Genomic DNA, 27713 nt, shown 5'->3' on the forward strand with positions numbered 1-27713 from the left:
TGACAGCTCAGAGCCTGGAGCCTGCTTCGGATTCTGTGTCTCCCTCTCTCTCTGCCCCTCCCCCCCTTGTGCTCTGTCTCTCTCTTTCTCTCAAAAATAAATAAAAGGTAAAAAAAAAAATAATAATACAAAAATGAAAACCAAATCATCATCCAAGACTGTTTATTGAGTCCTTACTTAGTGCCAGGTACAGAGCTACAACGGTGTCCCAAGTCAACAGTTTCCGTGGGTACCTCCTTTCCCTCTGGGGGGACCACGCCCAGCTGACAGTCCCCAGCGGTGGTGTCTTAAATATAATCTCACTTAATCTTCCCACTGACCCAGGTGCTAGGTGCTGTCCCTAGTGTTTCTCTCTGACAAGTTAGAGAAATTTGACCGAAGCCCCGTGACCGGTAACGGGCAACTTGGCGGAATCTCACATCAGGCGGTCTGGCTCCAGGGTAGGGAGACTCCACGCAGGAATGTTTCCTGCGGTTTGAAGTGGCTCCTGCGTTCAACTGAGAGCAAAGCTCGGGACCAAAGAAATGAGTTAGAAGGTGAAGCAAACAAGCATGATGCAACTTTGCATTCTGTGTCCCGTGACACCTTGAATCATGCCAGAGTGTCGCCCTTCACACTTCATCGTAAGTATCGGTCCTGGGGCTGCCGGTGCCCCGGAGAGGAAGCTTCATGGAAGAGGGTTGTGATAAAATAGCAATGCATACCGTATCACAGGACGCAGCTGGGGCTTGGGGAATGTTGCCCGCCTCCGGTGGGTGGAGGTCAGGGAATCCACTAAACGTTCTACGATGCCCAGGGCAGCCCCCCAAACAGAATGATCTGGCTCCAGATTTCAGTAGTAGAGAGGGTGAGAAACTGCTTTAGGATAAACATCCAGAAATGGGATGGCTGTGTTGTATGGTAAGCGTGTGTTTTAGTTTTTTAAAAAGGTTTTATTTTTATCTTATCTTACTTTAGAGAGAGAGAGCGAGCACTCGAGAGCAAGGGAGAGGGGCAGAAGGAGAGGCGGAGAGAATCTTAAGCAGACTCCACGCTCAGCACGGAGCCCGATGCAGGGCTCAATCCCACGAGCCTGGTATCATGACCCGAACTGAAATCAAGGGTCAGACATTCAACCAACTGAGCCACCCAGGCGCCCCAGTTGTTATTATTTTTTTTAAAGTAATCTCTGCACCCAGCGTGGGTCTCCAGCTTACAACCCCGAGATCAAGAGTCCGATGTTCTACCTACTGGGACAGTTCAGGTGCCCTGGGTTTGATTTTATAAGGAAGTATCACAGTGTTTTCCGGAATGGCTGCACAGTTTTGCATTCCAACTTGCAACGTAGAAGACGTTTGTTGATGTAAGTCGCTCACCAGGGCTTGGTATTGCTGATATCTATATCTATATCTATATTTGTATCTGTATCTGTATCTGTATCTGTATCTGTATCTGTATCTGTATCTGTATCTATATCTTTATCTTTAGCCATTCTAATATGTTTGTAATGATAGCTCACTGTGATTTTAATTTGCATTGCCCTAATGGCTCAGGATACCAAGTATCTTTCCATGTACTTATTGGCTTCTTTACTTAGGTGAAGTGTCTTTTCAAGTCTTTGCCCATTTTAAAATTGGGTTATATGGGTTTTTTTTTTAAGTTTTGTTTATTTATTTAGAAAAATTTTTGATGTTTATTTATTTTAGAGACAGACAGAGCACAAGCTGGGGAGGGGCAGAGAGAGCCAGAGGCAGAATCTGAAGCAGGCTGCAGGCTCTGAGCTGTCAGCACAGAGCCTGATGTGGGACTCAAAACCATGAACTGTACAGATCATGACCTGAGCCGAAGTTGGACACCCCACAGACTGAGCCACCCAGGCACCCCTAATATTTATTTATTTTTGAGAGAGAGAAAGAGCGAGCAGGGGAGGGGCAGACAGAGAGGGAGACACAGAATCTGAAGCAGGTTGCAGGGTCTGACTTGTCAGCACAGAGACCTATGCAGGGCTCAAACTCATGAACTGTGAGATCATGACCTGAGCCAAAGTCAGATGCTTAACCAACTGAGCCACCCATTTTGTATATGATGGCAAAATTCTCTTCTAGTGAAGAGATTTATTCAAAATAACATTTATTCAAATTTATTCAAAATAACATTTTTTTGTTATTGATAACAAAATTCAAATTTATTCAAATTTATTCAAAATAACATTTATTCTGTTAATGTGTCTCTCGCACAGCAAAAGTTTTAATCGAAATGAAGTCCAGTTTATCAATATTTCCTTTTATGGACTCATTTTTTTGGTGTGCAGTCTGAGAACTCCTTACCTAGCCTCAGGTCCCAAAGATTTTCTCCTATTTTTTTCCACCACAACTTTTGTAGATTTACATTTTACATTTAAATCTACGGCCCACTTTGAATTAATTTTTGTATCAGATGTGAGGTTTAGCTTGAGGTATGTGTGTGTGTGTATATATATATACGTATATATATGTATATATATGCATGTATGTGTATATATATATATACGTATATATATATGTATATATATGCATGCATATGTATATATATACATATATATGTATATATGTATATGTATATACATATGTATATATGTATATATATATACATATATACATATGTATATGTATATATGTATATATATGTGTATATATGTGTGTGTGTGTGTGTGTATATATATATATATATATATATGGTATGGATATCCAGTTTCCTCAATGCAATTTATTAAAAAGACTGTCCTTTCAGGGAGCCTGGGTGGCTCAGTCGGTTAAGCATCCGACTTCAGCTCAGGTCGTGATCTCACGGTCTGTGAGTTCGAGCCCTGCATCGGGCTCTGTGCTGTCAGTTCAGAGCCTGGAGCCTTCTTCGGATTCTGTCTCCCTCTCTTTCTGCCCCTCCCCACTCACGCTCTGTCTCTCAAAATATGAATACATGTTAAAAAAAATTTGTTTAAAGACTATCCTTTCTCCACTGAATTTCTTTTAATCAAAAAATCAATTGATTATATTTGTATGAATTTATTTCTGGATTCTCTATTCTGTTTCCTTAACATATGTGTTCACCTCTCCATGGTCTTAATTATCATGAGTCTTTTTTTTTTTTCTTTTTAATGTTTCTTTCTATTGAGAGAGAGGGAGAGACAGAGCATGAACTGGGGAGGTGCAGAGAGAGAGGGAGACACAGAATCCGAAGCAGCCTCCAGGCTCTGAACTGTCAGCACAGAGCCCAACACAGGGCTCAAACCCACAGATGGCGAGATCATGACCTGAACCGAAGTCAGACGTTTAACCGACTGAGCCACCCAGGCGCCCCTTAACTATTGTAAGTCTTAAAATTGGATGGCTTGAGTCTTCCATTTTTCTTTTTCTTTTCTTTTTTTTTCTTTTTCAAGACTGTTTTAGCTGTTCTAGTTCCTTTGCCTTTTCGTATAGTTTTTTGGAATCAGCTTGTTTGTATCTACCAGAAATTCTACTGAGAATTTGCTTGGAATTGCATTGCATGGATAGATCAATTTGGAGAGAACTGACATTTTTACTATGTAAGTCAATCACATACAGGGTATATCTCGTCATTTATTTAGGTCTTCTTTGATTTCTCTCATCAGTGTTTGGTGTTTTTCAACACTCATATCTGTATGTGTTCTGTTTTCTATGTGATTATTTCATTTTTCTTTTTTTTAAGATTTTTTTTTTATGTAATCTCTACACCCAACATGGGGCTCGAACTTACAACCTAGAGATTGAGAGCTATATGCTCTTCCAGTAGAGCCAGCCAGGCGCCCCAAATTATTTCATTTACTTGGTGGGGGGCTGTTGTAAATGTATCACTTTTTGAATTTCAGTTTCCAGTTACATATTTTCAGTACATAGAAGTACAATGGATTTTTGCGGGTTGACCCTGTATCCCATGCTAAACTCGGTTATTCGTTCTGAAATAAGGCTTTTTTGGTAGTTTTCTTGGTTTTTTTCTGCAGGCAATCATGTCATGTGTGAATAGGGAGAGTTTCATTTCTTCCTGTCCAATGTATATTATGCCTGTTATTTATTTTTCTTGCCCTTCTTTTCTAAGGTACTTACATTATTATATTTGAAGTAACTTTCTCATAGATAGTGCATAATTGGGTCATGCTCCACCAACACCAATCTTCCCATTTTCTCAATTTCTGTCTTTAATTGATTTTTTAGACCATTTACGTTTAATATAATTATTAATGTGTTTGGATTTAAGTCTACCACTTTATTATTTGTTTCCTATGTGTTCCCTTTGCCTTTAACTCCTCTGTTTTCCCTTTTCCGCTTGGGTTAAACACTTTGCTAGTATTAAAAAAAATAAATAAATGGATGTCAAGATGACATTGCTCTAGGCGGCAATCAAGCTAGTTGGGTTTAGGGTAAACATTTTTATCCATGTTCTGTGGGTTGTGGTCCCAATATCAGTTCATTCTTTCAAGCTTTGTAATGCTAGTCAGATCTGTCTCATATGTGTGCCACCAAATGGCCAGCATGGGATCTGGACAAGGCATTAATCTTAATGTTCTCAAAGTCTCTTCAGCATAGAGAAGTTCAGGAAGTCATAAATGACTTTATAGAGTCACTTTGCCTTTCTGTAATATCCTCAGTACTTTCTAGTCCTCTGAGGGCCCCCTTTTTGCTCTTAGGGCCCCAATCTGACATTTTAGTTATCGCACACTGCCATATGCTTCTTTGGCTGCACCCACATTCTGGCCCAAACAGTAAAAGCATTGGAGGGCTCCTCTCTGGTTTGCTAGTACTTAATATTCTTTTCATCTCCATTTACGGCCGTTATTTACATTTCAGAGTCTTCAAGTAGCTACATTCCATCCAGTTTTATAGCAATAATCAGTGGGAGACACAAGAGTATCCTTACTCCATCTTACCTAGAAACCAGAGCCCTTCATGTAATTTTAGAGAACATCTTGAAGAACTTAAATCAGAACTGGTTATTATTCAAATCTTTAAAAAAAATTTTTTTAAACGTGTATTCATTTTTGACACACAGAGAGAGACAGATGGACAGAGAGTGAGCAGGGGAAGGGCAGAGAGAAGGAGACACAGAATCCAAAGCTGTCAGCCTTGACGCGGGTTCTAACTCACAAACCGTGAGATCATGACCTGAGCCGAAGTCAGACGCTTAACCGACTGATCCACCCAGGCTCCCCAGGTTGTTAATTTTTAAAAATTGTGGTAAATTAAACATAATGTAAATTTACCCTCTTAACCATTTCTCAATGTACTGTTTAGTGGCATTGAGTACATTCACGTTGCTGGACAATTATTACCACTATCCATCTCCAAACTCTTTTTTTCTTCCCACACTGATGCTCTGCACCCATTCAACGCTAACTCGCCATTCCCCCTTCCCCCAGCCCCTGGCAACCACCCTTCTACTTTCTGACTCTGAGGTTGACGACTCTAGGTGAGTCATATACGGGGAATCATACAGTATTTGTCTTTTTGTGACTGGCCTCTTTCACTTCGCCTCACGTCCTCCAAGTTCGAATGTTGCAGCACGTGTCAGAATGTCCTTCCTTTTTAAGGCTGAGGGATATTTCAGTGCATGGATAGACCACGTTGTGTTCATCCATTGCAGTCATACTTTTATTTAATTCTTACAACAGACCTCCCAAGAGACACGTGTCTGTAATGAACACAAAGTACGTCCTACTCAGAGGACCTCGATGCCCTTCTCCTGAACCCTCACCGGCTAGCTACATCTGACTAGTCACTTGCATTAGGAGTCCTGGACCCACCCCTGCAGCCAGGTCAACCAGCTGGCAGTGTAGTTTCTGGCTCCTCCTGTAATTTTCAGATGTGGATGAAACCCCACCATCCCCTGTGGCCAACACCTGTTGTAAAACCCCCACCTCTCGTCGTCCTACAGGGGGTCCTTCCTGGTCTGTGCCCTGCTCACCTCCCTCTGCCCTTTTTCAGGTCCTCCAGCTCACCTGCCTCCTTCCTGACCTTCGGGGCATTGCTTTTGGCCTTCCTGTTCCCGGGAACACTCTCCCCAGGAGGCTTGCACAACTGCCTTCTCTCCATCTGGTGGGTCTCAAACTAAACATTACCTTTTATATTCGTTTCCTCCGGGTTCTGTGACAAAGTACCTCAAAAGTGATTGCTTAAAACAATGGAAATTGATGGTCTTGCCATTCTCGAGGCTAGAAGTCCAAAATCAAGGTATTGGCAGGGCCAGGCTCCTTCTGAAGGCTCCGGGGGTGACTCCGTCCTTTCCTCTGCCAGCAACGCCTGGTGTTCCTTGGTTTGTGGACACATTAGTCCCATCTCTGCCTTTGTTTTCACATGGCCTCTTTCCTTTGTGTCTCTGTATCTGTCTCACCTTAGAAAGACGCCAATTGCTGGATTTAGTGCCTACCCTCATCCAATATGACCTCATCTTAACTTGATCCTATCTGCATAGCCCCTATTTGCAGATAAGGTCACACTCACAGGTGCCAGAGGTTAGGACTTCCATGTATTTTGGAGGGACGCACTTCAGCCCCTATCACCTGTTTATAACGGTTCCTCTGAGCACAAGTCCTGAAGAAACGTGTTCCTTAACTCTATATAGGGGGCTTGAAAGGCCATGAAAAAGGTGCTCCCCAGATCCCCCACTGTGGGGAGCGGGGTTGAACGGTCTCAGCTGCTGCCAGTGGTTTATCCTTACAGGGATCCGTACCTGCCCTGGGTTAGTCTGGATACAGCATGGCCTTTCCTACTGGCAGATGCTTAGTCGGTAACACCACTACCTGGAGTCTCGTGGAATGCCTGATCCATGGGCGTGGAATCCCACACAACGTGGCATTCACCCAGAGGACTTGCTTCACAGTGAAGGAGGCCCGGGAGGGGGCCTGTGACCACCGGTCATATTATATTCTGTACCATCCAGAAGCAGCCGGTCGCCTACAGAGTTGGAAAGGCCACCTGAAGTCATGGCTGAAATGCCATGTTATATGCAGTCCTCTGCAAGATGGGCTGTCATCCTTCCACATGCAGTAAATCGGAGACCTCCCGAGGGTGCTGTGTCCCTGACCGGAAGCATATGTGGGTGCAGGTACCAAGGGAGGGTGTTGCTCAGCATGAGTCACTGGGGGGTTTTCTGTTTGCCGTCTCTGCCAGTCTGGGGACTCTGCAATGTGGTAGGTCCTGGTCCCCACAGGGCATGCACTGTCAACTGGGAACGCAACAGAGGTCCGCACAAGCTGTGCCCAGTCACTCTGGACACCTGTGCCCAGACCAATGGGGAAATGGGGAATCACCATCCTCCTGGGGGTGATTGGCCTGGTCCTTGAAAGAGGCACGGGTGCTTGCATGTGATGGGGGAAGGGAGGAATATGTGTGAAACCCAGGGCATCTAGTTGGGGGGCCTCCTGGCACTTCCCTGCCCCCCTGAAACTGTGAATGAACACGTGCAGTAAAGTGGGCCCGAGAAAGGTGTGATTCGCTAGGAGTTCACACCTCTTAGGAGCGAAGGTTTGGGCCACATCAGCAGGTGCAACCTCAAGACCAACTGCAGTGACAAAGGCCTTAGTGTGACTTTTTTTTTTTTAATTTTTTGAGAGAGAGAAGGTGGGAGGGTCAGAGGAAGAGAGAGGGAGAGAGAGAGGGAGAGATAGAGAGAATCTCAAGCAAGCTCCATACTTAGAGTGGAGACTGATGCAGGGCTCTATCCCATGACCCTGAGATCATGACCTGAGCCTAAATCAGGACTCAGATGCTCAACCGCCTGAGCCACCCAGGCGCCCCAACAAAGGCCTTAGTTTGAACCGTGAACTTCCCTCAGGGAGTAAGACCCATGGAAGTCATGGTGGGCTGCTCCCCAAACATACCCGGAGAAGTCCAAGTGTCAGCCATGACAGTGACCTCAGGGATGTGCTTCAAGGGAGCACGCCTGACTGACCGTGCTGGCTGTGTTAGTCACCCTTCTTTTCTTTTCTTTTCTTTTCTTTTCTTTTCTTTTCTTTTCTTTTCTTTTCTTTATTTCTTTTTTCTTTTCCTTTTCTTTTCTTTTCTTTCTTTCTTTCTTTCTTTCTTTCTTTCTTTCTTTCTTTCTCTTTCTTTCTTTCTTTCTTTCTTTCTTTCTTTCTTTCTTTCTTTCTTCTTTCTCTAATGTTTATTTATTTTGAGGGGAGCAGAGAGAGAGGGAGACAGAGGATCAAAAGTGGGCTCTGTGCTGACAGCAGAGAGCCCTATGTGGGGCTCGAACTCACCAACTGTGAGGTCATGACCTGAGCTGAAGTTGGACACTTAACTGACGGAGCCACCCAGGCGGCCCCACCAGCACTGTCACACTGAGACCAAGCTTCCCGTGCCTGCTTCCAGCCAGGCCTGAGCACGGTAAATGCATTAGTGCCCTGGGCCCATTTCTACAAGACATGGGATTCCTCTGATGGCCAACTTTGGCTCAAGAACTCTCCAACAGGGGCACCTGGGTGGCTCAAGTTGGTTGAGCATCCGACTTTGGCTCAGGTCATGATCTCACGGTTCATGAATTCGCACCCTGCATCGGGCTTTGTGCTGATGGCTCAGAGCCTGGAGCCTGCGTCGGATTCTGTGTCTCTCCCTCTCTCTGCCCACCCCCACTCTCTCTCTCTCTCAAAAAGGAATAAACCCTTATTTAAAAAAGAGAGACAGAGAGAGACTGGCCAAACCTCTGTGGCCCTTGCATTTCAGGCAGGCTGAGGTCCTTCCTAACCTGACTGCCCTTCCCTCCCCTCTCCTGGTTCCTCCCCTTCCTCTGGCTTCCTCCCTTTATCCTTCACGAGCACGACCCCCCCAGAACCTGTTATGGTCTAATTCCATCATGACTACTGCTTCTGGGAAGACCCCCAGCTAACACTGAAATTTCTCTGCACCCCACCCCTGCCCCACTTTTTTGGTCTCAGTAGCATGCTTTTTCCTTGAAAGCACTTACATGGTCGGATATGCTTCCTCAGATCATCAATTCCGTTAGGGCAGGAGCTCGTCTACAAGGAACTCACTGTTCTAGCTGGTGCCCAGCACAGAGCCTAGCACATGGTGGGCAGGCGGTCCGTATCTGTCATATCTGTCGACTGGGAGGCTTTCCTCTGCCTCTCCAATCCCTCAGCGATGTGGACACCCTGGTCAGGATGTTCCGGGGCCTAGGGCTGTTGGTGTTTCAAGTGGGGACATAAAGCGTCACCGGGAGACGTCAGCGATTTGCAAAACGAGAAATCACCCTTCCCCTGCACCGTGAGCCTTAGACCGGCAAGCAGGCAGGACATCCTGGAAATCAGAGAAATCAGAGCGAAGCCACTTGGAAAAGTTCTAAAGAGCGGACAGGATGTGGCTCTTCTGATAGCCCGGAGGGAAAGCAGGAGTTCAGATGCGCTCCTCTTCAAAGGGAATCTTCCCTGAGAAGGAGCAGCCTTGGCTCTGAATCAAATCAGCCTTTTCATGTCCGCAAGCAAACAAGGCTTCTGAGTGATGTGCCCAGAGCTAAGTGAGGGGAAGAGAAGGAGGGAGGAGCGTGTTTGCATTGGAATCTTCTGGTGCAGGGCTGCTCAGCGGGGCTTCTGGGCTCTGCTTCCTCAGATCCTGGCTCTGAGCCGGGGGGGATCTCCTCCAGCTCCCCTCAGCGAAGGCCCGCTTCCCCCAGGCTCTGTTCCAGGTTGAAGAAGAAATGAAACCGTCTGGAGTTTGGGGACGCTCTGGTGGGCCAATGGTTCCGGCTAAGCGTTTGCTGTTCCTTTGTGTTCTTTGGGATTTCTTTCATTTTGGACTGCACTGCTCTAGAAAGGGCTTGTTCAGTAAGAGCAGGTCTCCGGAAGCAGTTTTTAGTGGCAGTGAGGAGACCGCGCTGTGTGGTGGTTCATTCCATGGCTTTGGGGCTCCGTATCAGTCAGGAGAGGTGAGGCCATGTCGCAGTAACAAACACACCCAGATTTCACTCATGCCGTGTGTCTGTCTTAGCTTGGCCGATGTAACAGAATGTCATAGGTGAGGTGGCTTAAACAACAGACCTTTATTTCTCTCTGGAGGCTGGGGAATCCAAGATCACGGTGCCGACTGACTCGGCTTCTGGTGACAGCTCTCTTTCTGGCTTGTAGCTGGCTGCCTTCTCACTGCGTCCTCCCGGGGTGTGAGATTGCTTGAGAGAACGTTCTCTGGTATCTCTTCTTCTAGTGGCACTAATCCCATCACGAGGGCCTCCTCCTCGAGACTTCATCTAAACTTAACCACTTCCCAAAGGCTCCACCTCCAGATACCATCACCCTGGTGGCTAGAGATCCTACAAATACATTTCGGGCCCATCGGGGCCTTGCCATTCTGTGTGCAGAGGGAAGGACATGTGATGAATCAAGCACAGCCTCTGTCTCTTCTGTTTACATTTCCTTAATCAAAGGAAGCTACACATGCACGCGTAACTTCAAACAGGGGTATGGGAAGTACAGTCTGGCCTTGTACTCAAAAGAAAGAAGTATATTGTGTAACAGCTCTAATGATCACCAGAGTGTGACAGTCTAGGTGTTGTTGTGAGGGTAGTTTTTTTTTTTTTAAGTTTGTGTATTTATTTTTGGGAGAGAGAGAGAGACAGAGCGCGTGTGGGGGAGGAGCAGAGAGAGAGGGAGACACAGAATCTGAAGCAGGCTCCAGCCTTTGAGCTGTCAGCACAGAGCCCCACGCGGGGCTTGAACTCACAAGCCGTGAGATCACAACCTGAGTGGAAGTCAGATGCTTAATCGACTGAGCCACCCAGATGCCCTGCTGTGAAGGTGTTTTTAAGGTATGACTAACGTTTAAATCAGCACACTTTGACGGAAGCAGATCACCCTCCATAATGTGGGTGGGCCTCATATAATCAGTTGAAGGCCTTAACCACAAGGACTGAAGTTTCCCAAGGAAAGAATGTGGCTTCAAGACTGCAACCTAGAAACTCTGCTTGGGTTTTCAGACTGCCTGGCTTGGCCTCTGGATTTTTGACTCAAGACTTTGAGTCTTTCATGAATTTTCAGCCTGCTCGCCTGTCCTGTGGATTTCGGACTTGCCAGCCCCCTGAACTGTGTAAGCCAATTCCTTAAAATATCTATCTCTCTCTCTTGGATTTTCGTGGTTTCAAGCCTGCCAGTTCTTGGACTGGAATTTACACCAACACTGTTGATTCTCCTGGGTCTCTAGCTGGACAGCTGTAGATCTTAGAACTTAGAAGCCTCACTAATTGTAAGTCAATTTCATATAATAAGTCTCTCTGTCTCTGTGTATATATTTATGTATATGTTTGTTTATACACCCACATACACACACACATACATCCTGTTGGTTGTGTTTCTCTGGAGAACCCTAATTCAGGTTTAGATTTTTCTCTCCAAGTGAAAAATCTACTAAAGTCCCTGGAAGAAATTGTGTACTTTTGGTTTGAAGTTGAGAGCTAAAGGGGCACCTGGGTGGCCCAGTCGGTTAAGCGTCAAACTTCGGCTCAAGTCATGATCTCATGGCTCTTGAGTTCGAGCCCCGCGTCGGGCTCTGTGCTGACAGGTCAGAGCCCGGAGCCTGCCTCGGATTCTGCGTCTCCCTCTCTCTCTGCCCCTCCCCTGCTCACACTCTCTCCCCCGCTCTCTCTCAAAAATAAAGAAGCGTTAAAAAAAAAAAGAGCTAAAGTTCAAAGTGTTCTGCTGTGAAAACTTGATCATAGTTTAATAATATAGGGAGAAGAATCTTCTGGTTGGATGGCGTTCTCCTTGCAGAGAGTGCTAATGGCTTTTCAAGTTTGAGGGAGTGTCTCTGCTTTTTCAGAGCTGTAAGGAAGCACAGAAGCTTGGGGCTGACTTGGGAGGTTGGTTTTCCTCCTGTTTTGTTTTTCTGTATTTTCCTCCTGTGTAGAGTGAGGTCAGACCCACCAGTCTTTTGGTGATGTTACCACATCAACAAACTCTATCGTGAAACTTTAAAAAATCCTTATTTTAAATGTTGGTCCGCTAAGTCCCTACGTCACAGTCTTTGAGACCTGGGGGGAATCGTGGAGCTAATCTGGACTCATTTTTCTCAAATTGTGTTCCATGAAACATATATTCCTAAATGTTCATAGGTGGTCCTTGAAAAAAGGGATTCCGTGACCAGGTAGGTTTGGTAAAGGCAGCGTGCACTCTCTCCCTTGTCGCAAATCCAAATGCTCTTCAATAAAGTTTGAGGTGCGTCTTATACTTGGAAGTAGAGATATCAAGTAGTCAGTTAGTAGATGGGTCTGGATTTCAGGGGCAAAGTTGTTGTATTTGTAGATTCGGAAGTTAACACATTTAAAACCATGGAAACAAGGGCACCTGGGTGGCTCGGTCGGTTAAGCATCCAGCTCTTGGTTTCGGCTCAGGTCATGATTTCACGGTTGGTGGGTTTCAGCCCTATATCGGACTCTGTTCTGATAACGTAGTGCCTGCTCGAGATTCTCTCTCTCCTCTCTCTCTCTCTCTCTCAAAAATAAATATTAAACATTTTAAACATTAAAAAAAAAACCCACTCACAGAGAAGCAGATGAGATGACCCTGGAGAGGGTTTGGCAGGAATAGGAGGCGTGAGGTCTGGAGGTGCTGCAGCTTTCTTGTGACCATGAGGTGAGGGTCCAAGAATTGAGGCAAGACCCAGAAGATGGCATTGCTGAACCAAGTGACAGAGAGAAACCAGATACTAAGAGAAAAATCTAGCTACTAGAGCCGATTCTACCTCTGGATTTCTCAGCTGGACGCCGATAAATTCCTTTTTGAGTTTTTATGTGATTTTATGTGATTTCACTGTGTCCTGACTAGTATGACATCTCCCAACCTCTTTTGCACACTTATCTCTGTTTCCTCCTAGGCTCTGTTTCCCCATCTCCTTACCTGTCCTGCCTGCAGGTGGACCAACTGACCCCGAGATGTCAGAATTAACTAGTCGCTCCCCTCTTGAGGAGCAAAGGAGAGGGCATGCCTTTGCCCTGTGTCTGTGTCTGTTGTCATTTCAGACATGAGTGGAGCGATCAGCTAAAAATCGGTTAATGTGGCTAAAGATTTCATTTTTAGTTTTAGATTGCTAGCCGCCAACCCAAACTGACTCTGGCGAACCCAAGCCGCAAGGGGAGTTTATTGGAAGGATCACAGGCTTCCCCCCACAGGATCAAAGGCAGAGCTGGACACACTGCACAGCAGCCTTGGGGAAGCGGAGTGAGGGGGGCTGATGCGTGTCCTGGGGAGTCTCAGCAGGTTTTCATCAAAACCCTTTCCGGGCTGACCCACTGCCTTGGTGCTCTCTCTGTTCAAGCTTGGAATGATGGGGAGAGAGAACATGTTCTAAAGACAAAGGCGTGTTGCAAGATGAGCCTCTTGGCCCTGGTTCCCAGGAGCCCAGCCTGCACATCGGAGAAGCTTGGTGGCCCGCCAGGAAGGGTCTGCCAGATCTCTCTGCTGGTGGAGCTGTCCCTGGGCTTCTCGAAGCGAAGCCGAGAGGCTCGCAGGTGGTTAAGAACAACCTGTGCAGGCCTTCCCTGCTCAGTGGGAGCCCAGTGGGGGCTGGGAGATGCTTCCCTTGGTGCTTTTGGCTTTCAGGACTCACGGTGGCCCAGATGCTGCCCATCAGGGGTCTATCTGACATGTTTAATCTTTAGTCCTTTTCCCTTGGTCCAGGCTGTTCATGCCTTTTACTCTACCTTCTTTCCTCTTCCAAAAGCCCCTCCTTCTACAGACTGAATGTTTGTGTCTCCCCTCCCCTCGGCCCCCCATTCATGTTGAAACCTAATCATTAATGTGATGGTACTGGGAGGTGGGGTAAGTTTATTTATTTTGAGACAGAGAGAGAGAGTGGGGGACAGGCCGAGAGAGAGAGGGAGAGAGACAGAATTCCAGGCAGGCTCTGCACTGCCCAACATAGAGCCCGATGCGGGGCTGGAACTCACCAACTGTGAGATCATGATCTGAGCCGAAACCAAGAGTCAGATGCTTAATCAACTGAGCCACCCAGGCACCCCTGATTAGTGTCCGTGTAAAAGAGACTCTAGCGAAATCTCTTGCTTCTCCCGTGCTGGAGGATTGTGGCCAGTTTAGCTTTTCCCTTAGATTTCCCTATTTCTGCCCGAATTCTGGGATTCTCCCTAGGTCCAGGAAGCGGGCTCTCACCAGGTGCTGAATCTGTGAGAACTGCATTTCTGTTTTCCGTAACAGAACTATGTTCTGTAGTATTCTGCACAGAGCGGCCTGAATGAACTAAGACACCATCCTTTAAAAAAGCGATTCTTATTTAAAGAGTGATTCTTCCAAAAGAATGATTCAAACAGTACCAACAATTTTTCAACGAAAGCGAAGTCTTTTTCCCAGCCTATACTTCCTGTCTCTTGCCAGTAATTGCGATCAGTTTTCTGGGTATCTTTCCAGACGTATCTTGTGTCTATACCTCTAGATACCTTCTATTTTATTCTGTCCACCTGCTGTCAGCAGAACGCATTACACACCTGCTCGGTAACTTGGATTTTCCACTCAGTGATGTAGTGTTCGTATCAGAACGCATCTAGCACATTCTTTTGGATGGCTGCGTAGTATTCCACTGTGAGGCCCCCACCGATGGACAGGCTTTCGTGAATACGAATGATGTGGCAGTGAACATCCTTCTGCACCTGATGTCAGGCCCCTGAGCGAGCCCATCTGTCACAAACAACAGTGCCTTCCTTCCCCAGAGTTATCACAGCTTTGGTCACCCCGAGGCATCGCCCACACTGACGGCTTCCCTTTCTCCCCACTCGTTGAAGACTTACCATATGACTTCCGCCCATGGATATCCTCAGAGGACACTGGTGACCTCGTGCCTTGGTGTGTCAGCTCCGGCTTTTCTGTAGGATTTGACCTCACTGCCCGTCCCGTTCTGAAAGTCTCCTTGCTTGGCTCCTACGGCGGATGATCTTTGTCCTCCTAGCTTCTCTGTGTGTGCTGTTCCTGTGACCTTTGTCTGCCTTATTGTCTGGTGGGAGCTGGATGGAATGGAACCTTCTGGGTCAGTCCTTGGCCCACCCAGGCAGTCACATGTGTTTACCTCACTGCCTGGACCCCACAGGAATATGGGGTTTTGATCAGTATCTGAATTCATGCTCTCTTTTAGGCTCCAACCCTTCATTAAAAAAAAAAAAACAAACGGGTTGTTCCTAATTCCTGCATTTTATGTTATTATCACTCTTTTATTTATTTTAATTTTTTTAATGTTTATTTATTTTTGAGAGAAAGAGAGAGACAGAGTGCGAGACGGGGAGGGGCAGAGAGAGAGGGAAACACAGAATCTGAAGCGGGCACCAGGCTCTGAGCTGTCAGCGCAGAGCCCGATGCGGGGCTCGAACTCAAGAACTGTGAGATCACGACCTGAGCCGAAGTCGGACGCTTAACCGACTGAGCCACCCAGGTGCCCCTATTATCACTATTTTAATATTTATTATGTACCATTTAAAAAAATAGGAAAAGGTGTCAAGAATAACAAAGAAGAAGGGTACCTGGGTGGCTCAGTCGGTTAAGCATCTGACTCTTGGTTTCAGCTCAGGTCATGATCTCACGGTTTCATGGGTTCGAGCTCCACATGGGGTGTGGGGGGGGGGTGCACTTCGCTGGCCGCTTGGAGCCTGCCTGGGATTCTCTCCCTTGTTCCTTCTCTCTCTGCCCCTTCCCCACTCGCTCTGTCTCTGTCTCTCTCAAAATAAACACATTAAAAAAAAAAAGAATAACAAATAATACAACAAAAGAATACCACAGCAGATATCAATGTATCCACCACTCGGCTTAATAAAAATGTGAGTCTCTTTTGTATCCTCCCTGTACCCCAGAGATAATTACTGTACTGGATCTGGAGTTTGTCATTTTCTTGCATTTTAATCGAGTCCTGAATTTCTGGCTGACCTCTCCGGATATCTCTCCATGGGTATCCTACTCAGTATGGCTAAAAGCAAATGCAAATGCATTTAGATTAAGAGGAAAATGCGCCCTATCTATGATCGATCTTCAGAAACCCTTCCAGAAAGATTTATATCAGCGATCAATCCAACGACATGGCAGCAGGCCTGTTTGCAACCTCTCTGGTACATCAACGCGTTGACTCTTTCTGGATGCTGGGACTGTGGATAACTTTTCTGTCTGCTCATTTGCATTTCCTAAGTTTTCGACAGCGTTGTGTGGGCTACGTTACCGCTACCCCTCTCGTTACTCCTGATACCCCAAACTTTTCTTCCCCTCAACCCTCTTCCCAACTTCGCTTTTAGCCTAGACGTCCCTGTTTCTGTTGGAATTCTGGAATTCTTCATGGGTCGGAAATGTGGTAGCCGAGCTTGACTCCCCTTTCCCTTTTTCACAGGTCATCAGCTTTTACTCCGCTCCGTGGTTGAGTGGATTTCTATTCCCCCCACCCCGCCGTTAGATTTTAAGTTCTTAAGGGGCACAGACCTCATCTCATCTATCTCCCTGGGGCCGATCACACAGCACAGCTCTTCAACAGATGGGCCCAAAACGGTTTTCAAACCTTTCTGCCTGACGCCTCAGGCTTGCCTGCGTCTTGCAACTGTCACCTGGCTTATTTATAGACATTTCCTCTATAAATAAGCAGTTTCTGTTTCAGGTCTGGTTTGTCCTTGGTGTTTCCACTCTACCTCTCACCCCACCCCTAGGTCTCAAACTTAGAAACCGGAATTGGAGCTGGTATTCAAATCCTTCAGCACAGTACGGGGAGATAGCCCCCGCAAGAACTAAGTCATCGTGGTGAAGTTCTTTTTCACCCTCGACACCCTAGCTGCTGTCGTTAACGTTTGCTGCGGACTCCTTGACGAGATTTTACTTGTCCTTCCATGCTGTTCGTTCTGAGGTTTGCTTCTTTCTTTTTGCGATCCAGTTCCGGATGGCTCAGCCGTGCTTCCAAAATGAATATTTTGACAAGTTGCTTAACGTTTGCAAACCTTGTCACCTTCGATGTCTTAATACCCCTCCCTCACCATGTCAGCGATATTGCAGCGCAAGTAAGTAGTTCCGCTTAAACAATTAATTCATTCGTGTCAAGGAGTTTCTCTACGTCGGCTCTTTACTCAAAGAATAAACGTTACAGGAAAGATGGTGAGATCTTCTGAATCAAAAAGTACAAGGAAACAAGGCGAGCGTTTAACTGCCAAGCGGAGCCAAGTAATTATTCAGAAGCGAACTCAGTTTTATTCGGCACCGTTAGCAACAGAGGTTTTACCGACTCTTCTAATTAAGTGTTATTTAGAATCTACAAATGCGTGCTGATGAATTAGGGGGATTGGGCGACAGATCACCTTTGCTTGATGTGGATATCCCGTTGTCAGTTCATTATCTCTCTGATATTGTTTTAATGCAGTGAAAGGAACAAATACAATTCTCTGGACCTGTCTGGGCCTGAGCTTGACAGTTTCTTTGACGGTTTTCGTGTTGATGTTCTTGCTAAGGAAGATGAGCTCTGAACCATCAAAGGACGCATTTAAAAACACAGGTTGGTTTGATGGTCCCTCTTTGAAATCTATTTCCAAGAGCTGGCTATTGTGAATTTCACTTCCTCCTTTTTTCATGTTGAGTATTTCATTTGGTTAGAGTCCTTTTGAGTGTGTTAGAGGACAGTTATGTTAAACGAACTTTTGGCGTTTTCGGTGTTTGTATCTTCTCTGGAGGTACCCTACAATGTCAGCCTTCCCCCACATTCTTCCCTTGGTAATTACTCTTTTGAAGTACTAAGGTTTTCTTGGCAAACATCCAGCTCTTTGACCAAAGTTCGCACCTTGACTGGATGTGCAGAAACTGCTAGCCAGGTTGACGACCATCAGGAAAAATGTATTTGGCAAGATCCCTGGCCATATTTTTAATACAAATGTTAAGTGCTATTTGCTTGGGTGAACATTTTGCTGCCCAAACGGTGCTAGAAATGAATAATAACAAGTTGTCCTTAGATTGTTTGAGGAGTCATTTCAAAGATTATTATCTTTATTAGGCGGTAGAGAAGCGGCCTCAGAGAAATGAATGCTCTACTTAAGGGCTTTTTAAGAAAAAAATATTTCTGTAGCACCTTTGTCTGTGATCTGATCCCCAAACACTTTGCAGCCATTGGCTTATTTGCTTATGCACTTATTTTCCATCCATAATCTGTAAAGCACTCACCTCATTTGCTTCCTAGTGCAGTGAAGAGAGTTGGATGGCTGTTTTACATAATTTATTCATTTTTTATTTTCCCCCCTCCCCCCCTTCCCGCCGGGGTCTGAGAGACAGGTGGGGAGTGACTTTAAGTAGAACATTTTGGGAGATGGAGTTATTCTGTGGCAGCTTGGAGAAGTAGTGAAACTTGCCTTCACAGGCATATAAATGGGGACATAATAGAAACTCCTACCTTACGTGATCATGAAAGATTCATGATAAAAAAATTTGATATGCTACCAAGTGCTCTGTAAGAGAAGCATCTTTACTTTGAATTCTGAAGTGTGGCCCAAAGGCTGGGTTTGGTGTGCTAGAACATATGGTAATTTGTCACCTTGCATGTGTCAAGTGGGGCCTCAATGCCTCCAAGGGCCAAGTGGGTACCCAGTGAATGCAGTGGGCCAGGTGGAGACTTCAGCCGTGGATGCCCTTCTGAAGGAGACTGGTGCTCTTGACTCTGGCCATTTGTTTCCGTGGAGGAATGTTAGCTCCAAGTTGCCACGTTTTATTGTTGTTGTTGTTTTAAAGAGACCGATCACCTAGATTTGCATGTGACACCTCTGGAATTTTTTAAACTCTTTTAGAAATTATTTATTTATTAAAAACGGTTTTAATGTTTATTGTTGGGGGGGGAGGAAGAGAGAGAGGCGGGGAGTGGGGGAGAGAGAGAGGCGGGGAGAGAGAGGACATGAGCGGGGGAGGGGCAGAGAGAGAGAGGGAGACAGAGAATCAGAAGCAGGCTCCAGGCTCTAAGCTGTCAGCACAGAGCCCGACGCGGGGCTCGAACCCACAAACCGTAAGATCATAGCCTGAGCCGAATTTGGACACTCAACCGACTCAGCCATCTGGCACCCCCCTTGTAAAAAACATCTCTTGATTTCTAAACGTGGGCCAACAGAACATGTAAGCAAACACTTGAAAACACTGTGTGGCCTAAACAGACTCTGTCTCCAAACCCACTGTGGCCCGTCGGTTCGTGACTTCTGGTGCAAACATACTCACTTGTTTTGCAGACCTGTCTGCATTGCTTTGAGCCCTAATGTGTGTTGCTGAGACTGTCGTGACCCACCTGTCAACCATCTGGGGAGTTCAGGTTAACGGTTCTGTTTCCTCATCACCAGGATCGGCTCTCCGGAACGAGGCAGAGGCTGACCAACACGAGAGCCGTGAGAGCAGGACTGGAACGAAAGTACTCCTCTCGAGGGGCCTGGAGTACACAGTCGAAGAATGTACCTGTGAAGACTGTGTCAAGAACAAATCCAAGGTCGATTCTGACCATTCCTTTCCGCTCCCGGCTATGGAGGAAGGTGCAACCATTCTCGTCACCACGAAAACAAATGACTACTGCAATAGCCTGGTAGCTAGCATCACAGAGATGGAAAGATCCATTTTTACCAGATAATTGACCATGTCGCCTGGTATCGAGCTGCTTTGAGCATCTTTTGTCAGAAGGCAGAAGGGCGACGTATCCCATCTCTTTAGGATGATTGTATGTGTCGGTTGCCGATAGAGCTTTTTTGGTCCTGTAATTCCAGCAAATCGTTATGTTGGCTATACTTCCCTACTTCATTGTTGGGAGCCTAACTGCGTAAATTTCCTTGGTTTCATGATTAAATTCTTGACTCACTGAAAAAAAGCCCTGCAGTGTGTAAATCGTATAGTCACACATTTCTCTGGTAGCCACCTTCTCTCCTAGACCTGCACGCATACATTTAAGGCCAGATTGGAATTTTCTCTTTATTATTAAAGGGAAGCAAGGTTGTTCTATGTACTCCTGTAGGTAGGAGGAGCCTAGAGTCAACCACAGTAATTCAGTGCGCGAGGCAGGAGTGCAAGGTTCCTGACCTTGTAAGCTTCCAGCTTAATGGAGACATCAGGCATTATTATAATTGTATAAATAAATGTGGAACTGCAAACTGTGACAAAGGTATAGTAGGTATCACTTTCAGAACCCGAATGCAGGTAGTAATAATTATAACTAAAATCTAGCCTAATGTGTCAGGAATGTTCTATATGCTTTACCTGTACTAACTCATTTAATGCACACAGCAAATCACAAAGTATGTGGATGATTATTATCTCCACGTCATAGATGATGGCAAAAACGTTTTACAGATGTTAAGTCAGAACAACTTAACATAACCAGTAAATGGCAGAGCCAGGATTTAAACCCAGGCATCCCGATCTTTTTCTCTTTTCTCTTCACATCAGTTTAAGTCCATTCGAATTCCCCGAAATCTTTTTGGGCTACAATTTTAGTCATTACTGGGGAGCATTCCTCTCCTGGGGTTGTATAAAGGTCCTGGGGTGCTATGGAAAGGTTATGCAACAGGTGATGCCTTCTGGTAATGTTGACTTTGAATTTTTTTTTTTTTTAACGTTTATTTATTTTTGAGACAGGGAGAGACAGAGCATGAACGGGGGAGGGTCAGAGAGAGAGGGAGACACAGAATCTGAAACAGGCTCCAGGCTCTGAGCAGTCAGCACAGAGCCCGACGCGGGGCTCGAACTCACGGACCGCGAGATCGTGACCTGAGCTGAAGTCGGATGCTTAACCGACTGAGCCAAAGTAATGTTGACTTTGATCATTAAGATGCTCACTGGTACACTGAGCATAGATCTCTTGGGGCATTGTGACTTGTGTCAGGTTTGGGATATGGGCTTCCATTTGGGGCCCATAATGGTTCCATTCTAGGCTCTTGAGGGCTACGGGAGACAATACAGTACAGTGGTTAAGGCATTGGCTCTCGGAGCCAGACTGCCTGGGTTTGAATCCTGGCTCTGTTGCTAGAAGTTATAAATGTTGGGTGACTGTGAGAAAGTGACTTACACACTTATGCCTCAGTTTCCCCATCTGTAAAATGGGAATAATAGTGTCTCCTTATAAGATTGTCTTAAGGATTGAATGAAAACACACTGACACACCCAGTTGTATACACACGTGTACATATATTTTTTCCATGAAAGTGACCTGGTTCATAATATTTTGAGTCAGTTATGCTGCTGTAATGATTAGTCCCTTTGAGTTGTAGTATCTCTGAGAGCAGGCATACGTTCCCGTTTAATATACGGAACAGGGCTCCTAGCTTCTCACAGACCCTTTTCCTTCTCCCCTCCCCCCCAGTACAATCTCTTCAGCAAGTAGTTTTTCAAGTCCAAGAAGAGTTGTAGACTTTAAGCTTTTGATTCTTGGTCTTTGAGGACCGGGCTAAAATCTCGGAAAAGAGGAATCACAGTATTTAAAGGGGGTGAGTGGAGGCAGAACACAAAAAGCACAGACTGCAACGTCAATGACTTACCCTGTGTCAAGTGCCAAGAAGAAAAGGCACAGAGTGCTACGAGGGGGTCTAACAAGTTAGGCTCACAACAGCTCCATGAAGCAGGTGTGCCTTGCCTTACTGAAGGTTCCAGAGGCAGGTGGACCTAATTAGGGGTGGGGGTGTGCAGGGGGTAGATCTAGACACACAGACTCTTCAGAATAACAAGTTTATTTTCGGGGAGAGAGAGAGAGAGAATGAGAGAGAGGGAGAAGAGAGAGAGAATCCCAAGCAGGGAGCCCGGCACAGGGCTCAATCTCACAAATCATGTGACAGTGCCCTGAGCCGAAATCAAGTTGGATGCTTCACCGACTCAGCCACCCAGGTGCCCTTCTTTTTCCTTTAAATTTTTATTTAAATTCCAGGTAGTTAACATACAGTGCAATATTGGTATCATGTCTGGTGTTTTTTTTTTTTTTGTTTTTTTTTAAGTATTTTCATCTTTACGTTCTCTCAGTCCCTACACATAGCCGTATTTTGCATGTTTGTAATCTGGCATACAGACTAATTTGCGTGGGCTTTTCCTTACTTAATGTATTATCATTGGCTTTTCTCTGGGTTTCCGACTTTATAATTCGCATTTTCAACTACTCCAAGAGATTCCTTGTGAAGTGGGCCATGATCTGCTTAGCTCTTCTGTAGCTGGGCTTCGGTGCTTTTCCCTCTTCCGCTATCATATTATTACTTTTTTAAGTTTATTTGTTTATTTTTGAGAGAGACAGAGTGTGAACAGGGGAAGGAGGGAGGGAGGGAGGGAGAAAGAGAGGGAGAGAGAGAGAATGAATCCCAAGCAGGCTCTGCAATGTCAGTGCAGATCCCGATACGGGGCTCGAACTTATGCAACTGTGAGATCATGACCTGATCTGAAACCAAGAGTCGGATGCTTACCGGACTGAGCCACCCAGGTGTCCCCCACTATCATAAATAATGCTGCCCGACAACCTTCTCCAAAGAGCCCTTGACCTCTGTTGAACCCAAAAGATCAATTCCCAGGGGCCAGAGGTTTTGTGTTGAGAGGCAGTGTAGTAGGAAGACCAGCCGGCTGTGCATCACACAGAACTGGGCTGGAATTCTGGCTCCATTTCCCTGTGGGGTCTGGTCCCTCAATTCAGGGTTCTTAACTGTGGGTCAAGATTTATCAGTGGATCAATCAACGGTCTCAGCATGAAAGAAAGAAAGGAAGGAAGGAAGGAAGGAAGGAAGGAAGGAAGAAAGAAAGAAAGAAAGAAAGAAAGAAAGAAAAGAAAGAGAAAGAAAGAAAGAAAGAAAAACAGGAGAGAATACACTACCTACAGAACTGTTAAAACGTCTCCTTTAACCACGCATGCGTGTACTGGGTTGTGATGTAAAATACATTTTGTTACTCCCAGTTGAGGGCAGGACAAAGAGGAAAAATGCCCTTTTAACCTTTCTGGGTCCTTTCTCCCCAATCTGTAAAATGGGCAGTAACCTGGGCTTTATATTATGCGCACGTGTTGGCACATCATTCATACGCCTTCATCTCCAATGCCACCACCGTAGCCCCAGGCATATTATTTCTCGCTGGGCAACTGACTGAAATGGCTCCCTAACCAGCTGCCTTCTTTCCAGGCTGCCCCACTAAAATTCATTCTCAATCCAGGAAGAGCGATCGTCTTAGCACCTAATTCAGATCGTGTCACTCTTCTGCTTCAATTCTTGCAATCCTTCTAGTTCCCTTACCTACGTAAGAGCTACACAGAACACAGAGGAGTCCAGGCCCCTCAGCACGGCCCTCAAGGCCCTCCACCCAGTTCTCCTATCTCCTCTCTTTGAACACTCTCTTCTCACTCACCCTCTGGCTCCAGTCAACCCGTCAAGTCAGGGCCTTGGCGTTTGCCGTTCCTTCTGGAACATTTTTCCTGCGCCATCTTCCCCGGCCGTCTCCCAGCCATCATCCCGGTCTGGGCTCAAAGGTCGTCTCCTTAGAGGCGCGCTCCAGAACGGTCCGCCTCCCCCGTTCCCACGCTTTGGCCCATTCCCCTTTTTTATTTCCCTTCTCAGCTCCTATTACTCTCTGGAAAGGTGTTGGCCCATTGCTCGTGGCCTGGTCACGGTCTCCCAACGGGGCTGTGGGCTCAGGAGAGAAGCGTCCGGTTCCGGCCCGCCGCGGTCGGGCACGCCCCGTTGCTCTCGCACCACCGCGTGGCCCTGTAGGCGCCTCCGACCCGCCCGGGCCCCCGCCGCCCCACAGCCCCGCCGGCTCCCCTGTTTACCTTCCGGGTCAGTGGGCGGGTCCGCGGCGGCGGTGCTCCACTTCCGGGGCGGGGCGGGCGGGCGGGCGGGGCGGCGCGCTGTCTCCCGGCCTGTCTGGAGCCCGGCGGCGGCAGTGGCGGCAGCGGCGGCAGCGCGGCGCAGGCACCGGCCCGGGAGCAGCACCATGAGCGGTGAGTGGCGGCCTCGCCGCTGTCACCCGGCCGGGCCGCCCCGGCTCCCGCCGCTCCAGCTGCACATTCCGGCCCCCGAGCCCCCGCGTCCCGCCCGCCCGCCGGCCGACCCCTGTCCCGTCGCTCGCAGACCCCTGTGTACGCCCGGGGGCTGGACCCTGGTCACCTGCACTTCTCTGGCGACCCGAGCCCAGGCACTCCCAGCCCCCAGCCTCCCGTCCACCACTTAGCCCGCTCCCGGACACCTGTCTCCAGACCTCCAGTCTCTCCCAGCGCTCCGACCCCCGTGCCCAGTCACCACTCTCCCCGTCCTCAGTCCCCCGGGTCTCAGTCCCTCCTAACTCCTGGACGCCCCCAGTCCCAGCTTCAGCTCCAGGGCCCTCTGCTCCCTCATCATTCCCGCTTCCCAGGCCCCGTGTGTGCGGTCCCTCCAGTCTCCAGGCAGGCAGGGAGGGTGTCGTCTCCAGACACTCTTAGCTTGCTGGCCCCTGAGCCCCGAGCCCCCGTGGTGTCGGTCCCCAGAGGACTGTGAGTGCTCCAGCCTCTTTGTCTTCCCCGCGCCTCCCATTCCCTTGCGCCCTGTGCCCCGGTGCTTTGCTGTCCCAGTCCCCAGTGGTTCCCAGTTACTCGCTCAGTTTCCCTACTGACCCTTGCTTCTTACATTTTGGTTATTATTATTATTATTATTATTATTATTTGTTTCATACTCCCGCCCCTTTCACTTCTTTTCCTAGCTCCTTTGAGGTCTCCTTGGCTCTGTCCTGCACCCCCTTCCCTTCTGGTTCCACACCGAACCCATCTGGGGACCAACGCGTCGCAGGTCCCAGCCCACCCCCCTCCCGCCCGCAGGGAGGGGTGTGGTTTTGGTGGGGAGGCCGGGAGTGGGAGGGAGGTGGGTGTGGACAGCTCGTCCTCGGTGTTTCTGAAGTTTAGTCCCTAGACTTGGACGCGTGTTCTCAGCCCTTCTCTGAAGCGGTCTGTCGGTGTTTTGGTGCTAAGTCATTCCTGGGTGGTGGTGGACGTTCAGAGTGACTCCGGGAAGCCTCTCAGCCCGCCCTGACTGGGATCTGCATTTTCTTAGGAGGATCCGCCTACCCTCTCCCTGCCTGTTTTCCTTTGAACTGTGGGATTGCCTCTGAAGTATCCCCCCCCCCCCCCCCCCCCCCCCCGTAGCCCTAGCCTTTCACCCAGGCATTTCTGGAGTTTGGGGGGTGGGGGCAAAGAGGTGAGGATGTGTGTCTCTTAGTTTTTAACCTTCGAGTTATCTCCATGGGTCACTTTTTTTTTTTTTTTTACAAGACATGCGCCTTTTGTTTTGCCTTTCAGAGCAAGATGTGTGAAATTGTTGGTCCTGGTGAGGGAGCTGGGAAGGGGGTTTCCTGGGAGATAGAACAGCTTCTGCTGTCAGAGCAAATGATTTTTGGCCTAATTAAAGTTTCTGGCCCCTGAATGTTAGTGATCCTGCAGCAAAGATGTGATGAGCTGGTTTCCACCCAGGAGATAATACACCCTGGTGTAAGTGCGGGCCCTGGATGGAGCTAGACAGCCTGAGTTCAAATCCTGACTCTGCTATAAAAAGCTGTGTGATTTGACCATTCTGGAAGTCCCAGCAAAATGGGGGTAGATAATAGTACCTGTCACCTAGTCGTGTTGCGATGACTAAAGAACTCTACCGGGTTATTGGTACTGTGCTTCGTGTGGTGTGTAGATGGGAACTTAGTGCGGTTGTTGTGGAGGTAAGGACCCAGCCGAGGTTCAGGTGGGGTGATTTTCTGACCCAGCTCTGAGACAAGGGCTGGGGCTAAGTACGCCTTGAAAACCTCTTGCTTTTAATATAACCAAGGAGGGGCGCCTGGGTGGCGCAGTCGGTTAAGCGTCCGACTTCAGCCAGGTCACGATCTCGCGGTCCGTGAGTTCGAGCCCCGCGTCAGGCTCCGGGCTGATGGCTCGGAGCCTGGAGCCTGTTTCCGATTCTGTGTCTCCCTCTCTCTCTGCCCCTCCCCCGTTCATGCTCTGTCTCTCTCTGTCCCAAAAATAAATAAAAAAGGTTGAAAAAAAAATTAAAAAAAAAAAAAATATAACCAAGGAGACTGTGCCTCAAATTCTGGACCATTCTCCGGCCTTGATCCCAGGTGCCAGTGAAATTGACAAGCCAAGGGAACTTGATCAATGTAGCCGTCAAAAGCCAACTTAATACCAAAGATAAGGACGTTTTAAAATTTATTAAAAAAAAAATCATTTCAAAAGGAAACCAACAGATGGCTTTTTAAGGAAGAAGTGTTCAGGATGGATGACAGCCTTCTTTTGGAAAGATTGTAGTTGAGGCAGAAAAAATGGTTGCTGAGGGTAGAAGGGAAGTCCGAGGTATTTTCAATTTTTTTCTTTCCCCTAGTTTTATTGGCAAATAATTGACATACATCACTGTAAGTTTAGGGCGAGCAGCGTGATTGCCATTTATCGTGAAATGATTACCTTGATGGGTTCAGCTAACATCCATCTTCTTTGGATACAATAAGAAAATAAGGACATTTTTCTCTTTGCGATTAGAGCTCTTAGGATTTCCTGTCTTAGCTCTTTTCCTAGATATCGTACAGCTGTGTTGACATGTTGTACTTGACATCTCTAATGCTTACATATCTTATAACCGGACTTCTGTAACTTTTGACCCCCGTTCTCCAATTACCCCTTCACGTTTCTTTTTTTTTTATTTTTTAATTTTTTTTAATGTTTATTTTTGAGAGAGAGAGGGAGAGACAGAGCACGAGCAGGGGAGAGACAAAGCGAGACACAATCCGAAGGAGGCTCCAGGCTCTGAGCTGTCAGCACAGAGCCCGATGCGGGGCTTGAACCCATGAACTGTGAGATGGTGACCTGAGCCAAAGTAGGTCCCTTAACCAACTGAGCCACCCAGGTGCCCTGCCCCCCTTCACGTTTCTTGAGAATACAGTTAAAACAAGGTTTTCTCACCCTTGGGGTTGATGATTGGGCACCATAAAATAATGTTGCATGGAAGTATGTCTTCTCTTCCCTCTGTCCTTTTTTTTTTTTTTTAATAGGAAATTTCAAACATCTCTAACGTGGAGAGAATAGTCTAATGAGCACTTACCATCTCATGATCACTTCCCCTTTGTACCTATCTATTTCTTACTTCTGTCCCCAGTTTATTTTGAAGCAAATCCCAGACACTGACCGGATCCTTTCATCTGTTAATATTTTAATGTGTATCTCTAACATATTGGGACTCTTTTAAAAAAAAAATATATAGCTCAATTTCATTATCATACCTGTAAGAAATTAGGAGTAATTCATTAACAGCAGATATTCAAGATTCAAATTTCCATGATTGCCTTATAATTTTAGAGTTTTTTTTTTTTTTTAAGACTCAGGATCTAAACAAGGTTTAAACAATGCAGATTGTTGTGTTTTTTAAGTCTTCAAATCTCTCTCTCTCTCTCTTTTTTAGTTTAATTGCTATCTTTTTAGTGTTTGGTATATTCACAGAGTTGTGCCTGCATCAGCATAATCGGATTTAGAACATTTTCATCAGTCCAGAAAGAAACGCTGTACCTCTTAACTGTGGTTCCTCATTCTCCCTCCCCTTAGCCCCAAGCAACCACTAATCTACTCTACCTGTGGATTTACCTATTGCCAACATTTCATATAGATCGAGTCATACAATATGTAGCCTTTTGTGTCTGGCTGTTTTCACTAAAAGTATCCTTCTAAACTTTGCCATAGTGTAGCATGCAACTCAGGTTCATTCCGTTTTGTGTTTGAATAACGTCTCATTGTTCTCTGTTTTGTTTAGCCAGTCTTCAGCTGATGGACATT

General features: G+C 46.7%; 2 protein-coding genes and 1 long non-coding RNA gene across 6 annotated transcripts in view; 2 read left to right on the forward strand and 1 right to left on the reverse strand.

The window, feature by feature from the left end:
* Window positions 1–19796, forward strand: part of TNFRSF17 (TNF receptor superfamily member 17) — a 32890-nt gene extending 13094 nt beyond the window's left edge. Inside the window, exons 1-3 of one of the 2 annotated variants that reach the window (XM_019468615.2) lie at window positions 16674–16980; window positions 17337–17468; window positions 19282–19796. In XM_019468615.2, coding sequence (XP_019324160.1) covers window positions 16863–16980; window positions 17337–17468; window positions 19282–19562 — 531 coding nt within the window. In that variant the 5' untranslated portion in view covers window positions 16674–16862 and the 3' untranslated portion in view covers window positions 19563–19796. Of the gene's footprint in view, window positions 1–16673; window positions 16981–17336; window positions 17469–19281 lie in introns of those variants that run through there. The other variant, XM_019468618.2, reaches the window with a different exon arrangement.
* On the reverse strand, window positions 146–19334 carry LOC109278344 (uncharacterized). Its single transcript, XR_008419351.1, has 3 exons — window positions 19230–19334; window positions 14752–15101; window positions 146–509 (listed from the first exon to the last, which is right to left on the reverse strand). It is a non-coding gene; the product is annotated as an uncharacterized LOC109278344 (long non-coding RNA).
* Window positions 19797–23773: 3977 nt separating the features above from the next.
* Window positions 23774–27713, forward strand: part of SNX29 (sorting nexin 29) — a 499743-nt gene continuing 495803 nt past the window's right edge. For all 3 annotated transcript variants that reach the window (XM_019468619.2, XM_053894354.1, XM_053894353.1), the window contains exon 1: window positions 23774–23882. In XM_019468619.2, the coding sequence (XP_019324164.1) occupies window positions 23876–23882 (7 nt within the window). In that variant the 5' untranslated portion in view covers window positions 23774–23875. The remainder of the gene's footprint in view (window positions 23883–27713) is intronic.

The sequence above is a fragment of the Panthera pardus genome, unplaced genomic scaffold (genome assembly GCF_024362965.1).
Source record: "Panthera pardus isolate Hobbes unplaced genomic scaffold, ASM2436296v1 HiC_scaffold_5, whole genome shotgun sequence".
Classification (NCBI taxonomy): Eukaryota; Metazoa; Chordata; class Mammalia; order Carnivora; family Felidae; genus Panthera; species Panthera pardus.